Below are 16089 nucleotides of genomic sequence, written 5' to 3'. Positions count from 1 at the left end.
CCTGATCCTACCAAGCTCGATTGGGGAAAGCGTCTGAATATGGTTGAGGAGCTTTCGACGCAGCGAGGTACGTACCGACAAGGCGTTGCAGCCAAACCACCCAAGAAAAGAATGGAAGCCAGGACCCAGCACCCAGCAGCGGTAAAGCCACACACACACCAAACCAAAAGTGACCACACGCCTCCCAGGCAATTTACACGCCAGCAGCTTTCTTCTCACCTGCATGGGGGGAACATGGGAACTTGAAGGGGACAACGCGTGAGGTGCCGGGAAGTTCACGGCTCTCCCATCGCGAGGCAAGGCAGGCTAAGACGGACCCACTTGTATGTTCCTTTCCCAGGGCCCTGCCGCCTTTCCTCCTACGTACCCCCTCGGGAGGCAGAACTGGAGGACGAAGGCTAAGAGAGAGAGCAAGGAAAAAAAAAAAAAAAAAAAAAAGACAGAGAGAAGATGGCCAGTCGAATGTCTCGAGACATTACCCCCCCGCCGTCCACCTCACCTCATGGATCCATCCATCCATCCTCACTTCCATGAGAGTTGTCCCTGGTGAATGTACACCACCACCTACTTGCATGTACCTTGTACCTGACCTCACCTGAGGTACCTCGACATTGGGAAAACCCTCCATACGCAGTACACTACACACTCCCTCCCTCTCTACTCTCACGCACTCTGCTCATCTTCCTTGAGCCGGTGGGGGCCCTTGCCTGGTTCAACATTCATCTTTTTTCCTGACGGGACCTGTTGTTCCCAATCCCAATCCCATCCCCTCCCTTTTCAGTTGGTGTCCTCTCCTCACAAAGTAGACGCCCCCCAAGAAAGTCAATCAAGTGCCAGTGACCCGATATCGAGGGGCCAGAGCCATCAACATTGAGCCTGTCTCTTCTTTTTTTTCAATCAAATCCAACCATCTTCCCTTCATCCGTGGTCCTCCCAACTTCCAAACCACTTCTACATCTCCCTCGCTCGCCTTCGCCAGTTTGTCCCTCCCTCTCTCTGGCGCGGACTTGATTCTCCCTTGAACAGCCACCACCCACTGTCCAGAAAAAAAAAGTCTTGCGAGCTTTGTCTGCTTCACATATACCCTCACCGCAGACACCAACGCCATTACACACTGTTCCAGGATTCCGACTCTCCCACGGACTCCCACGAACAGCATATACCCCTCCAAATCGTCAAAACTTCGACGACGGCTTCTAGATACCCTCAATTTCTCGGTTCTCCTCCCAGCTCCGTGTCATTGAGCTTTCCAGCTCCTCCCAGCTGTTCATAATGCGTCCCGAAGTCGAGCAAGAGCTTGCCCACACTCTCCTTGTGGAGCTGCTTGCCTACCAATTCGCCTCGCCCGTGCGGTGGATTGAGACCCAAGATGTTTTCCTGGCCGAGAAGACCGCCGAGAGGGTGGTTGAAATCGGTCCCGCTGATACCCTCGGTGTGATGGCCAAGCGCACTCTCGCCTCAAAGTACGAAGCCTACGATGCTGCCAAGTCTGTCCAGCGTCAAATCCTCTGCTACAACAAGGACGCAAAGGAAATCTACTACGAGGCCGACCCCATCGAGGAGGAGCCAGAGCCAGCTGCCGCTTCATCGAGCGCGCCGGCCGCTGCTTCTTCCTCTGCCCCTGCGGCTGCTGCCGCTCCCGCTGCTGCGGCTGCCCCCGCGCCCAGCGCCGGCCCTGCCGCTCAGGTTGCCGATGCCCCCGTCCAGGCAATCGACATCCTGCGAGCTCTTATTGCTCAAAAGCTCAAGAAGCCCTTGGCTGAGGTTCCCTTGAGCAAGGCCATCAAGGACCTTGTTGGCGGTGAGTAGCGAAATTTTCAAAACTCCCCACTACCCATTGTAGCAACCTGCTGATCCCCTATTTCCACAGGCAAATCTACCCTTCAGAACGAAATCCTTGGTGACCTCGGCAAGGAATTCGGTTCAACACCGGAGAAGCCCGAAGATGTTCCTCTCGACGAGCTCGGTTCCTCCATGCAGGCCACTTTCGACGGCCAGCTTGGCAAGCAATCTCAGGCACTTATTGCCCGCCTGATCTCCTCCAAGATGCCCGGTGGCTTCAACATCACGGCCGCGAGAAAATACCTCGAGACAAGATGGGGCCTGGCTTCCGGAAGACAGGATGGCACTCTCCTGCTCGCTCTCACCATGGAGCCCCCTGCTCGTCTGGGATCCGAGGCTGATGCCAAGGCTTTCCTGGACGACGTCACCCAGAAGTACGCCGTCACTGCTGGTATCAGCCTGAGCACCCCTCAGGCTGGTGCCGCCGCCGGCGGCTCTGGCGGTGGCATGATGATGGACCCCGCGGCCATCGATGCCCTCACCAAGGACCAGCGCGCCCTCTTTAAGCAGCAGCTTGAGCTCCTCGCGAGATACCTCAAGCTGGATCTCCGTGCCGGCGACAAGGCCTACCTCAACTCCCAGGAGTCCGAGAAGGTCCTCCAGTCCCAGCTCGACCTCTGGACTGCCGAGCACGGTGACTTCTACGCCGCCGGCATCCAGCCCGTCTTCAGCTCCCTCAAGGCTCGCTCCTACGATTCATCCTGGAACTGGGCGCGCCAGGATGCCCTCCACATGTACTACGACATTATTTTCGGCCGCCTCAAGGCTGTTGACCGTGAGATTGTCAGCCAGTGCATCCGCATCATGAACCGCTCCAATCCCACTCTCGTCGAGTTCATGCAGTACCACATTGACAACTGCCCTGCGGAGCGCGGAGAGACCTACAAGCTCGCCAAGGAGCTTGGTGAGCAGCTCATCGAGAACTGCAAGGAGGTTCTCAACGCCAACCCCGTCTACAAGGACGTTGCTGTTCCCACCGGTCCCCAGACCACCGTCGACGCTCGCGGCAACCTCAACTACGAGGAGGTCCCCCGCGCCAGCTGCCGCAAGTTGGAGCACTACGTCCAGCAGATGGCTGAGGGTGGCAAGATCTCTGAGTACGGCAACCGCACCAAGGTTCAGAACGATCTGCGCCGCATCTACAAGCTCATCAAGGAGCAGCACAAGATGTCCAAGACCTCGCAGCTCGAGATCAAGAACCTCTACGGCGACGTCTTGCGTTCTCTCGCGATGAACGAGAACCAGATCATCCCCAACGAGGACAGCCCCTCCAAGAAGGCCAAGCCCGGCAAGGTCGAGACCATCCCCTTCCTGCACCTTAAGCGCAAGAGCCTCCACGGCTGGGACTACAGCAAGAAGCTCACAGGCTACTACCTGCAGTCTCTTGAGGAGGCTGCCAAGGACGGTGTCACCTTCGCTGGCAAGCACGCCCTCATGACTGGTGCCGGTGCCGGTTCCATCGGTGCTGAGGTCCTTCAGGGCCTCATCAGCGGTGGTGCCAAGGTCGTCGTCACCACCAGCAGATTCTCTCGCGAGGTCACTGAGTACTACCAGTCCATGTACACCCGCTTCGGAGCTCGTGGCTCCCAGCTTGTCGTTGTGCCCTTCAACCAGGGTAGCAAGCAGGACTGCGAGGCTCTCATTGACTACATCTACGACCCCAAGAACGGCCTCGGCTGGGATCTGGACTTCATTGTGCCCTTCGCTGCCATTCCCGAGAACGGACGCCAGATTGACCAGATCGACTCTCGTTCCGAGCTAGCTCACCGCATCATGTTGACCAACTTGCTCCGCATTCTCGGAAGCGTCAAGACCCAGAAGGCCCAGCGTGGTTTCGAGACCCGTCCCGCCCAGGTCGTCCTGCCTCTGTCTCCCAACCACGGTACCTTCGGCAACGATGGTCTCTACTCCGAGTCCAAGCTTGCCCTGGAGACTCTGTTCAACAGATGGCACTCTGAGGACTGGGGTCAGTACCTCACCATCTGCGGTGCCGTCATTGGCTGGACCCGTGGTACTGGTCTCATGAGCGGCAACAACGTTGTCGCCGAGGGCGTCGAGGCTTTCGGCGTTCGCACCTTCTCCCAGCAGGAGATGGCCTTCAACCTTTTGGGTCTTATGTCTCCTGCTGTTGTCGACCTCTGCCAGAGCGAGCCCGTCTTCGCCGACCTGAACGGTGGTCTTCAGTTCATCCCCGACCTCAACCAGACCATGACCAAGCTCCGCAAGGACATCATGGAGACTAGCGAGGTCCGCCGCGCTGTCACCAAGGAGACTGCCATTGAGAACAAGGTTGTCAACGGCCCCAACTCTGAGGCTCTCTACAAGAAGACCCTCGTTGAGCCCCGTGCCAACCTCAAGTTCGACTTCCCCACCCTTCCCGACTGGGAAGAGGAGATTGCTCCCCTCAACGACCGCCTCAAGGGCATGGTCGACTTGGAGAAGGTCGTCGTCGTCACCGGTTTCGCTGAGGTCGGTCCTTGGGGTAACTCCCGTACCCGTTGGGAGATGGAGGCTCACGGCGAGTTCTCTCTCGAGGGTTGCGTTGAGATGGCCTGGATCATGGGTCTGATCAAGAACCACAACGGTCCCATCAAGGGCAAGCCTGCTCCCTACTCCGGCTGGGTTGACGCCAAGACTGGCGAGCCCGTCGATGACAAGGACATCAAGCAGAAGTACGAGAAGTACATTCTCGAGCACTCGGGTATCCGTCTCATTGAGCCTGAGCTCTTCGGCGGCTACGACCCCGAGCAGAAGCAGCTTCTTCACGAGGTTGTCATCGAGGAGGACCTCGAGCCCTTCGAGGCGTCCAAGGAGACTGCCGAGGAGTTCAAGCGCGAGCACGGCGATAAGGTCGAGATCTTTGAGATCCCCGAGTCTGGCGAGTACATTGTCCGCATGAAGAAGGGAGCTGCTCTCTTGATCCCCAAGGCTCTTCGCTTCGACAGACTCGTCGCTGGACAGATTCCCACCGGCTGGGACGCCAAGAGATACGGTGTTCCTGAGGACATTGTCTCCCAGGTCGACCCAGTCACCCTTTTCGTCCTTGTTTCCGTTGCCGAGACTCTGTTGTCGGCCGGTATCACCGACCCCTACGAGTTCTACAAGTATGTCCACGTCTCCGAGGTGGGCAACTGTATCGGATCCGGTATGGGTGGTGCTGGCGCTCTCCGTGGCATGCACAGAGACCGCTACCTCGACAAGCCTGTCCAGAACGACATTCTCCAGGAGTCTTTCATCAACACCATGGCCGCCTGGGTCAACATGTTGTTGATCTCTTCCTCCGGTCCCATCAAGACCCCTGTCGGTGCTTGCGCCACCGCTGTCGAGTCCGTCGACATTGGTTACGAGACCATCATGGAGGGCAAGGCTCGTATCGTCTTCGTCGGTGGTTTCGATGACTTCGGTGAGGAGGGCTCTTACGAGTTCGCCAACATGAAGGCCACCAGCAACGCCGTCGATGAGCTTGCCCACGGCCGTACCCCCGCCGAGATGTCGCGTCCCACCACCACCACCCGTAACGGATTCATGGAGTCCCAGGGTTGCGGTGTCCAGCTTATCATGACCGCCAAGCTCGCCCTTGACATGGGCATGCCCATCCACGGTATTCTGGCTTTGACTACCACTGCTACCGACAAGATTGGCCGATCCGTTCCCGCTCCTGGCCAGGGTGTCTTGACCACTGCTCGCGAGCACGCCGGCAAGTTCCCTTCGCCTCTGCTCGACATCAACTACCGTCGCCGTCAGATCGAGCTTCGCAAGAAGCAGATCAAGCAGTGGCAGGAGTCTGAGCTCGAGTACCTCTACGATGAGGTCGAGGCCATCAAGGCTCAGGGCCAGGAGGTCAACGAGAAGGAGTACGCCCACGACCGTGCCGAGCACATCAAGAGGGAGGCCGAACGCCAGGAGAAGGATGTTCTCCGCAGCCTCGGCAACAACTTCTGGAAGAACAACCCGGAGATTGCTCCTCTCCGTGGTGCCCTCGCTACCTGGGGTCTCACCATCGACGACCTCGAGGTTGCCTCTTTCCACGGTACTTCCACCAAGGCCAACGACAAGAACGAGTCTTCTGTCATCTGCCAGCAGCTCCGCCACCTTGGCCGCAAGAAGGGTAACGCCGTCATGGGTATCTTCCAGAAGTACCTTACTGGTCACCCCAAGGGTGCCGCCGGTGCCTGGATGATGAACGGCTGCTTGCAGGTGCTCAACACCGGTTTGGTCCCGGGCAACCGCAACGCCGACAACGTCGACCCCATCATGGAGCAGTTCGACATGATTGTCTACCCCAGCCGCACCATCCAGACCGATGGTATCAAGGCCTTCTCCGTGACCTCTTTCGGTTTCGGTCAGAAGGGTGCCCAGGCCATTGGTGTGCACCCCAAGTACCTCTTCGCCACCCTTGACGAGAAGACGTACGAGGAGTACTCCGCCAAGGTCAACGCTCGCCAGAAGAAGGCTTACAGCTTCTTCCACAAGGGCCTGGTCAACAACACGCTCTTCGTGCCCAAGTCCAACGCTCCTTACACCGACGAGCAGCTCAGCAAGGTTCTTCTGAACCCCGATGCTCGCGTCACCGAGGACAAGAAGACCTCGACCATCTCTTACCCCTCCAACTTCATGAAGGCGTCTGAGAAGACTGTCACCTCCACGGCGGCCAAGGCCACCCAGGACATGATGGAGGGTCTGGCCAAGAAGGTCGCCAACAAGAACAGCAACGTTGGTGTTGACGTTGAGGACATCTCCGCCATCAACATTGAGAACGAGACGTTTATTGAGCGCAACTTCACCGCCGGTGAGATCAAGTACTGCCAGTCCGCGCCCAGCCCTCAGAGCTCGTTCGCTGGTCGGTGGAGCGCAAAGGAGGCCGTCTTCAAGTCTCTTGGCGTCTCCAGCAAGGGTGCCGGTGCGCCGCTGAAGGATATTGAGATTGCCAAGGACGAGTCTGGCGCCCCTACTGTCAAGGTAAGCTTCACTCAGCATACACTTTACTCTTGAGACCGTTTACTAATTTGATGATAGCTCCACGGCGAAGCTGCTGCTGCTGCCAAGAAGGTTGGCCTTTCAGACATTAGCGTCTCCATTTCACACTCTGAGACGCAGGCGATTGCGGTGGCTGTTGCAAACTTTTAAAAAGCGGGTAGACTGTACAATGCATTTCTAGTTCATGGGATATAGGCAGGCATGGGATCTTGCTTGTTCACTTTGGTCGTTTTTGACATCATACAAGCCTGGGAGTATAGACTGCGGGTACACTTTGGGAGGAGTGTAGTCGCATGATCATCATCGTCGGATGAATTGACGAGTTAATGCACATGTTGGGAACGGCGCAACAACGATAGAAGCTAGTTCCTCGATGCCACAATAGAATCTGTATCAACCATTTGAATCGTGTACGTGATTTGATGCCAGGTGCTGCCTTTGACGTGACATCAACCCAACCAACATCGTCTTTTTCCGAGTACCTTGGGTAGCAGACACAAGTTCTACCCCGCCATGTACACGCTTATCAGGTTGTGTGACTGTGTACTCCCTTTCCCACCTGTTCGGGCGAAAAGCGGCGATCAGGATGCCAGGAATGCAACATGATCCTGGTTTCGTTACATGGCCAGTCTGATGAAATGGGACGAACTGGTGAGGTGGGGGTGCAGCAGTCACATCACTCACTGCACTGAGAACGAGCGACTGGTGGACTGGCATGCACAAGGGGGTCCAAAGGAGAGACGGAATCTGACTGTGATGGCAATATTGGTAATGATGTTGGCAGTTGAGAATTGAGGAGATGCTATTCTGGTAAAGGGAAGGAGTTTGGGTTTCACGTGCTGTTGGCACTATGGTAATCGCGACTGCGTTGGCGCTGGGACAGTTCAGAAGGTCTCTCTGGCCAAGGGCTGAGCCGTCGCAGGTTTTCCAGAGGGTGGTGGGCGGCACGGTGGTGAGGCAGGAGGCGGGCTTAGACGTGCAGCGTCTGGTGTTTGACGCGTTGGTGGGTTTATCTTTGAACGATACGTGTAGAATCAAAAGAAAGGAGTGAACAGACACATGCGACAAAGTGCTGTTCAGTGTTCAGCAAAGGAAGTGGTGCATCTTCAGCTTGCGCGTTCTTTTTGTTTCAGCGTTTTGCCTGTGCTGCTCTGCGTTTCTCGTTTCCATCTTGTCCCACCTGAGACCGTGAGGTTCTTTGAGAGGGGGGAGGTTCGTCTGATGTGAAGATGTTTTGTTTTTCTGTCGCTTTTCTTTTGGGATTGACGGTACGTTGACAGGAGAAACATTGCGCACATGGGCCGGATAAAGACCATGTTCTCTTCTTGTTGGATCTCTTGCTGGGTTATGAGGGGTTGACTCAAAATAGGGGCCAACTGGGTCTCTTTGCATTGAGTTCCGCGACGAGGAACCCTGGCTGGTGAGTATTTGAAACTCGTGTAAGCCTGTTCAACTCCAATCGTTCTCGCCGCCTCCGAAGAGGTCAATACAGTTAACAGGAGGGGGGAGGATAATGGGATCCCCAAGTCGCAGCTGGCTTCACCCCCACCCCACTGGATCGCTCCTGCCGGCTCCCGGCTCTAATCCCGGCTCAGTGATCGACGAGTGTGTGCTTGTTGGTGGTAGTGTCTGGGCTTTTGCACTGCCGCGATGACTGGGGGTGGACGAAAGGAGCATAAATCAGGAACCAGCCGTGTCAGCCAATTATATGCTGCAAAAGCTGGAGAGGCCCCTGCATGTTGGGAATGAAGGTGGTTTATGCATCGATGCATCCCTTTTTTTTTTTTTTAAGTGCGTTTTCCATCTGTCGATCATCCGTCATTCTCTGGTCCTCTATCCACAGGTGTGCCAGTGTGATGGTGGTCGAGGACCGCAACCGAGCGTCGTTCAGCCGACTGTGATCAGACTTTCCCTGTTCTTAGGTTGGAGTTCTCCAGTTGTTATTGCGCTGGGTGTCTGTCTGTGGTCTCTGTATTTTTTTTGTGGCGCAGGCCTTGCAGGCTTGTTTGGATCTTGGATCAAATCTCACATGGTTGGGGCCGTTGTCATGCAAGACCACGGACTGGGCGTGTTTGAAGGAGGCAGTTTGAACACCTCCTTTATTACGTCGGCTTGCTGGAGAGAGAGGAGGTATAAGGAAACGGATGTTCCCCCCTTGATGCGCGCGTGGTTATGAACCGTCCACTTGATCGTTTGGTGTACCCTATCTACATTCGCTTGTGTCTGTTTATTTGCTGGCTTCGACGTTTTGAGTGCTTAATACCTAAAGTGCCTTACACCTACCCAATCTGAAGAGCCGCACAAGTGAAGCTATCACGAAGCATTCCAACCATACCGCAGCCAACACACCGGGTTATCTTACCTAGAAACAAGGGAGTCAGAAACTTAGGAAGACGGTACCAAGAAATCGAAACGCAAAAATGACGGGCGCAAACAACATCAGAGGCCTCATGGGCAAAGGCGCCCCGCCGACACCAGCCCTCTTCTCCGTCGTCCGCGTCGCCGTCCTGGTCCTCTCTCTCGCCGTGCTCGCCGCGTGCGCGTACTGCCTGTCGCTGCTGGGCGCCTACTCGAGCAGCTATACCGGGCCGCCGGGCTTCATGCTCTTCGTCGTACGTCTGATCCAGGGCCTTTTCCCCCTTCGACCATCCATCCTCAGCCCCGACTACCCAGACATGTCAAAAAAGTAATGTCACTTTACTGACCGCAACCGCGTTTAGTCTCTCTTCACGCTCCTCGTCCTAGGCGGCGCCATGATCCTCGAGCGCTTCGCGGCGCACCTCTACTTCCGCATCGCCGTACTCATCGGCTACGGCACGAACTGCCTGTTTTGGTTGTCAGGCTGGGCGTGGTCTGCGAGCATCGCGGCCTTGTTCCTGGGTGATACGTGCGTGCAGGGGACGTGCTTTGGGCCGACTACGGAGGAGAAGCGGTATGGCGGTAGTATGGCCGGTGCTGCTGCCGTCGGTGCTGTGAACTGGTATGTTCCTCTTATTTTTTTTTCATGTTCTCGGCTGTGGGATTGTGATGTAGTTGCTAACGAGACGCGTTCAGGGTCTTGATGACGATTGTGTTGTTTTATTACATCAAGGGATGTCTTTCTGACCCGGATTGCTATGGGGTGTCTACGGGCCATGGGTCGGAGATGGGGAGCATCAAAGCTGAGAGCAAGTCGCGGTCTCAGCCTTCCGTTAACGAGCCGTGAGCTCCACAGACTGCAAGTGTCACAGGCGTGAGGTGATGGTGTTCCATTTGAACAGACTCGGGAAGGGGAGAATTCGCGATAATCTTTGAGCTGGATCTGGACTTGATAATGGACGGAGTTCTTTGGTTTAGATGGAAATATCGACGCGGCCGGAATCCTCTCAGATGGTTCTGGAGGGAGAGTCATGATCTGGTCTTTGAATGGTTTGATGAGATACCACTGGCTATAATTAGTAGCTAATTTTATTTTTGCGTGAACTCCTACAATTGCGAGTCTGAACGTGATGTGTCTGTCTTACCCCCCAGCCTTCCGTCTGAATTTCCACTTCCAGCTGGGTTACTGAAATGCTGCTTGAAGAGATACTCCCTAGCAAACACGCTTCATGCCTTGGACACTACGTGCGCCTGGCCTCCTTCCTATTTGTGGTTGATACTCTCACGAGACCACGGGAAGGCTTTTCATGTATAGCAGCCTACATTAAAGCCGACTCTTACGCTGCCCCAGAGCCAATAGCAACATTATCTCAAAGGTCTCCGATTCCTTACATGACTCTTGTTCGATACAGCCGTGTGATTGAACGCTCCTGCCCAAGATCAACGAGTGAGACCAGATGTTCAAGTCAAGGATATTTCAGGTGTCACTCTAAGGTTCATTTGAAGTTATAGTATTGAGTGGAGAGCTAAGCAGGAAACAAACAGGTAAACGCCTAGAACTGGGTATCAAACTCCCGCGGTATCTGCAAATACAATACTCTGTCAAAAAGCCCCCGAAAGGAGATTCCCCCTGCTGGTGCAAAACTCGCAAAGGGGAGCAAAGCAATGACAAGGAGTCCTCTCAAGAAAAGCCAAACCACGCAACCTCGTTCCTTGTCCATTCATAGTCCAACAGCACCCACCGAAGCAAAATCCCAATCTTCTCTCTCGACGATTTACTCCCCCTTCGACTTTCCTTCTTCAACGCTTTCTCTTGAGGACCTTCTTGGGCGTAGCAGGCGCGACCTCGCCCACGTCCTGAAAGAAATCCAACGCGTCAATACGATAATCCGCAGCGACAGCCTCCTTGGCCACATCCGGCAAATACTCCCAACCCTTTGGGTCCGCGCCAGCAGCGATAGCCTTGGCCTTCCAGTACCGACACTCCGCCTTCGCGAAGCTCGCCTCCTCGGCGCGGAGCACCGCCGCCCTGTCACGCCGGTTCCGGCTGCGCATCGCGGCGACGTTGTTGCGGTTCTTGAGGTTGCGGAGGCGCAAGGCTGCCAGGTGGTTGTTGTAGTCCATCGCCTGTATGCGCCGGGGGTCGTCTTTGGGACCGAGAGAGTCGTCGATTTTGATGAATTTGCCGAGGTCGGGTTGAGGGGGGAGGGAGGTGATTTCGGGGGGGCAGGGGGCGGCGCGGATTTTGTAGATCTTTGTGGCCGAGGAGGAGGAGGAGGAGGAGGAGAAGGAGGAGGAGTCGGTGAGGCCTGGGAGATTCTTCACGCGCGGCGAGGGAGGGGGGAGAGTTGTGTTTGTGTTGGCGGAGAAGAGGTGCTTGATTTCGTTCTCGCGGCGGGTGCGCTCTTCGAGGGTTGTGTAGAGGGGGACTTGGAGGTGGGCTGTTAGGAGGGAGGAGACTGTGCCTGGGAGGTTGTGGGAGGAGAAGAGGGTTAGGTGGTAGGGAGGTTCACCGTCGGGTGTCGTTGAGCGAGCGGGGACGGGGATGGGCTTCTGGTCACGAGATCGGAGACGTTTGGAAAGGGGCTCTGCGGTTTCGGTGAGCGTCTGTTGGGGAGGAGGGGGAGGCTGGATGTAGGCGTTATTGTTCAAGGGTTGCTGGCAGGGGTTGTTGTTGTATGGAGACTGGTAGTTCGACTGCTGGAAGTTGTTCGTGTATGGCGATTGATACTGCGACTGAGGGGGGTTGTATGGTTGCTGGTACTGCGACTGAGGGTTGTATGACTGCTGGTACTCATCAGGTCCGAGGAGGGACATGTCGTTGAGGATTGGGTCCTGGAAGATGTCTGGATCCTCGAAGGCGTACGGATTCCGGGTGTTGTCGAGATCCAGGAACTGGCTGTACGGGCCGGACATGATGAAGCTGTTGAGCAGTGTTCTGCGACGGATCTTTGGGAGCTATGAAGGCTTTGAGTTCGGGCGAATTTGGGAGACGCAAGGCTGTGAGACTGATGACTGGTCGTGATGCTTGCTCTGAACGACGAAGAGTCACGAGGCCCGCGGAGAGAGAAGTGAAGGGTGTTTGCTAGTCAAGGAGTATCCCAGATACTGGCGTGACTGAACGAAGAGAATGAACTTGATGAAACTGGTAAGAGTGTTTTGAGTGAAGAAAATGATGGTCAGGAGAACAAGAGTGAAAGTATCGTTACGGGTGGGTGAATGGGGGGGTATTTATATGGAAAAGGGGGAGAGGGCGGTTGTTCGGTCGTTCGACCGCCTATTCAGAGGCCGCCCATTAGACGCCTTTAAGCGAGCAAACAATATCAGACGAACGGTCATGCAGCTATTGAAGAATTCGAAAAGTGATTCTGAGCCTCGCTCGTCTAGGTCAACACGTGAATTGAGAAGTTGAGACGACGGGGCGGATCACCGGGTCGGCACGACAATCGTGAGGGACGGAGAGAGGTTTTGAGACTCATTATGGCAGTTTGACGGTGTTGGATCACGTGTAACTTGGAAATGGCTGTCAAAGATGCCGCTTCTTGTTTAGTTCTATCAAGAATAGTATGACAATTTCGAGGATAGGGGTAGGTTGCTCGAGGAAATCGAGACTCGTGTCGAGTGTTAAAAGTTGTGAGCCTTGAGCATGTCGAAGACATGCTAGCATGAACATGAGCAACAATTGGAAGTAGGTTGCGAAGCTCGCCTTTAATATATATCCATGTTTTCCACGAAGTGAGTGTGTTTCTTCGTCATGTTCTCTTCTCTATAAGTAGTTGACATAGGCCGATGTTGCGCAAATGTCCGGCAGGCCGGTGGACGCGGGGCCGATCAAATGCGGGAGCCGGCCCTGGTCTCTCTTTGAAATACCTTAAAGGAAGACAAAGAGGCATCGCTAATTCTATAATTTTGAAAGGCATACGCGTTGTGCAAAGCAAGTTGAAACCATATTCGAATAGATTGTCATGTAATTGTATTCTTCATCTAGATAAGCCGGTTGAATAGACTCTATTATACCAAGCCAAACGCTCCCACTGGATATTCCCGTCGGCCGTTTTAAGGCTCGATCTGTTGTCATGCAATGCAATCCCCCGAAAAACGCCTCAAAAACATGCTGCTCTGGCTGGCAAGGCTGTGAAGCTTGCCCATATTTTCACCAATCACGCCCCTCTCGAAACGTTCGTAAGCCAAAGTTCTATAGCTTGCTCTTCTGGACATCCTCCATCTCTTTGAGGATGTAGTCATTAAACTCCTCAGCGTTGTCGAGGTAAAGGTGGTGACCCGATTTGGAAACCTCAATAACCTTTGCTGACCCGTTCTCCCTCCTCTTCTCTTCCTCCGTGCCGTTGAGCAGCGCCTGCAACCTGGCCTGCTTTAGCTTCTCGGCCGCCGCGACGCCACCCTTCTTGTCCATCCAGTCGTTCTCGCCGTACATCATGACGATGGGGATTCCCGTCTCCCTAAGCTTCTCGCCCGTGCTCTTCTCAATGACCTGGCGGCCGACGCCGTCTATCCTGTTGACCATGGGGCTGCGGGCAAAGGCACCCGGGGCGAGGATGTACGGCAGGGCGTACTCGCCGCTGCCGCGCTGGCGGAAGATGGAGAAGGCGTAGTCGTGCAGCGCCTGGGACTCCTCTTGGGGCAAGTGGTTGAAGCGGCGGGATGTCCAGCCGGAAACGAAGCGGGGGCCGAGCGGGCCGGTGAAGCGGACGATGCTGAAGGGGGAGACGTTTGCGTCCCAGAGCCAGACGAGCCAGCCCGGGAGGGGACGTTTGGGTGCGTTGGGTTTGGCGTTTCGTGATGCTGTTGTGTTGGAGGCGTTGCTGGTGACTTCGTTTTGGTCCTGTGTGAACTCGTTTTGGAGGGTCGATTCTTCGGGCTCGGGCATGGCTGCGTTGACTGCGTATGGGTCTTCGGGGATTCCCACGGGCGAGGCGAGAATGAGCTTCTTGAGGTGGCCGGGGTACTTGAGCGCGTACGCGATGGAGAGGTATCCGCCGAGTGAGTGGCCGACGAGGGTGAACTTGTCAATGTTGCGCTTCTTGCGCCACTCCTCGAGGGCGTCGATGAACCAGGCCTCGGCCTCACGAGTCTTGCCCTCCTGATCCTTGGCAGTGACCTTGAATGGCGGCCTTGTGGAATTGCCCATGCCGAGCATGTCGAGGGCGTAGAGCTTCCATCCCTTGGGTCGGGATAGGGGCTCAAAGTTCTTGTAGAAGAAGCCGAGGCCGGCGCCGTAGCCGTGGACGATGACGAGGTTGTTGTCGACCTCCTCGCCGACGCGCTCGATGGAGTATTCGTTGAGGGCGCGGTTCTTGCCGGAGAGCTCGACCATTTGGGACTTCCATACGCGCTGGCCAAAGGGGTCTGGCTTGGTCGAGTCGAGGGAGGCGTTTTCGCGGGCTTCTTTGAGGTAAGGGATGTGTGACAGGACGTTGCGTTCGGCCATTTGCGGAGTTACACTTGTCCACTGCGGACTTTGTGTTAGCAACGTTACCCCGCGATTTGAAAGACTTTCTTGGATTGCTTACCCATTGATAGACGGCATCTTTGTATCCCAGTGGGAAGTAGGTTCCCGGGGGACGAGTTGTCGCATTGGGAGCGGCGGGGGGTGCGGCGGCGGCAGCCATTGTTTGGTGGGATCGGCGAGGGACGGAGTCTTCAGAAGAGGCCCGTACGCTAGGTGCGGGAGATTTGACAGTTGCAGAGGACGACGTAATTAGTGAGGAAGCAAGTTTGAGTCGCGACCCGTTCACTAGAGAAGAAGCGGTTTGTTGGTGTATCATGCCGGATGTTGCTGTGGGTGGTGGCGACGGGGGCCAACCGTCTATATACAAAAGTCGCAAAATAAAGTACGGGTAGCGCAAGGCGTCAAATCAGTGTGGCCGCGGGCGGCGGAGGTGTGTGTCCGGAGCGCGGATGTTCTGAAACTTGCGACGACTCATCAGTCAGCAAAGAATGCGGACCGGGGGGCTGCAGTCTATTCGGAGCGGAATAGATAGATGCAGTTAACGCCGGGTTAGCAATCCTCCCGAGTTCTAGGCAGGTGCAGTAACAAAAGAAGGACGGAGACGCCGTTGTGCAGGGCAGTGGTGACGCGGAGATGTGGCAGAGGGGTGGACAAAGATGACGGTGGACAGAAAGGTGGGAGGGTTCGATGAGCGACAAGCAAGCCAGGTGCCCCGGCCGGAATGTCAACGGCTCCGTAAAAAACCGACAAGCTTGTTGAGCAGTTGAGCGACAGGGGCGTAAGCAGGCAGGGGTCATTGTGTGAGGAACATGAGAAAGACTGGCACCAAGGGGACAACAACGTGCCCCAGAAGCGGGATGCGGATCGGTTCATGGACTTAAGACCCCACCCCACACGACGGATCACCCCCTACGACAGATCACCCAATTCGGCCACATTCACTCAAAAACCACTAATTCTACCTACTTCATTTTATAATATTAAAAATATATAAAAAATACCTTTAGATATATAATATATAGTTTTCTTATAAAATATTTTTTATAAATTATAATTTTCTATATTAACTAAGATATTAGTAAGTTAAATATAACGTTTTTTTACTATATAAAAATGAGATTTTTAACTTTATTAAAAATTAATAAAGTTAAGTATTTTAAATCTTTATAATTTTTAGAATATTTTTCTAAGCTTAAAAATGCAGTTTTTAGCGTTATACTAATTATAGAACTTAAGGAAATTTAAATTTTTATAAATACTACTTATTATAATATAACTTAATATTTATATATAATAATACTTATATTACTAATAAAAAACTATTTATATAAGCTTATTTTAAATCTTTTAAAAATAATCATCTCTAAAAATTTATTTTTTTTAATAAATAAAAGAGTTATAGAGTATAATATAATGTTAGTATTTGTATAGAAACTACTAGT

General features: G+C 54.3%; 4 protein-coding genes across 4 annotated transcripts; 2 read left to right on the top strand and 2 right to left on the bottom strand.

The window, feature by feature from the left end:
• Positions 1-1272: 1272 nt before the first annotated feature.
• Positions 1273-6969, top strand: CTAM01_02679 (fatty acid synthase alpha subunit; the record flags this gene model as incomplete). Its single annotated transcript, XM_060518717.1, has 3 exons — positions 1273-1801; positions 1871-6801; positions 6859-6969. The coding sequence occupies 3 exons, from the start codon at positions 1273-1275 to the stop codon at positions 6967-6969; spliced, it is 5571 nt and encodes a 1856-aa protein (XP_060386520.1).
• A 2270-nt stretch (positions 6970-9239) lies between these two features.
• Positions 9240-10024, top strand: CTAM01_02678 (uncharacterized protein; the record flags this gene model as incomplete). The annotated part of the gene is made up of 3 exons (XM_060518716.1): positions 9240-9431; positions 9540-9799; positions 9874-10024. 3 exons carry the CDS (start codon positions 9240-9242, stop codon positions 10022-10024), a joined length of 603 nt encoding a protein of 200 aa, XP_060386519.1.
• Positions 10025-10977: 953 nt separating this feature from the next.
• On the bottom strand, positions 10978-12093 carry CTAM01_02677 (uncharacterized protein; the record flags this gene model as incomplete). The annotated part of the gene is made up of 1 exon (XM_060518715.1): positions 10978-12093. One exon carries the CDS (start codon positions 12091-12093, stop codon positions 10978-10980), a length of 1116 nt encoding a protein of 371 aa, XP_060386518.1.
• A 1279-nt stretch (positions 12094-13372) lies between these two features.
• On the bottom strand, positions 13373-14807 carry CTAM01_02676 (uncharacterized protein; the record flags this gene model as incomplete). Its single annotated transcript, XM_060518714.1, has 2 exons — positions 13373-14647; positions 14709-14807. 2 exons carry the CDS (start codon positions 14805-14807, stop codon positions 13373-13375), a joined length of 1374 nt encoding a protein of 457 aa, XP_060386517.1.
• Positions 14808-16089: the final 1282 nt, after the last annotated feature.

The sequence above is a fragment of the Colletotrichum tamarilloi genome, assembly GCF_030869305.1.
Source record: "Colletotrichum tamarilloi strain Tom-12 chromosome Unknown Scaffold_6.1, whole genome shotgun sequence".
Classification (NCBI taxonomy): Eukaryota; Fungi; Ascomycota; class Sordariomycetes; order Glomerellales; family Glomerellaceae; genus Colletotrichum; species Colletotrichum tamarilloi.
Note: the sequence above shows the minus strand (reverse complement) of the source record. Positions and strands in the feature narration are given on the sequence as shown.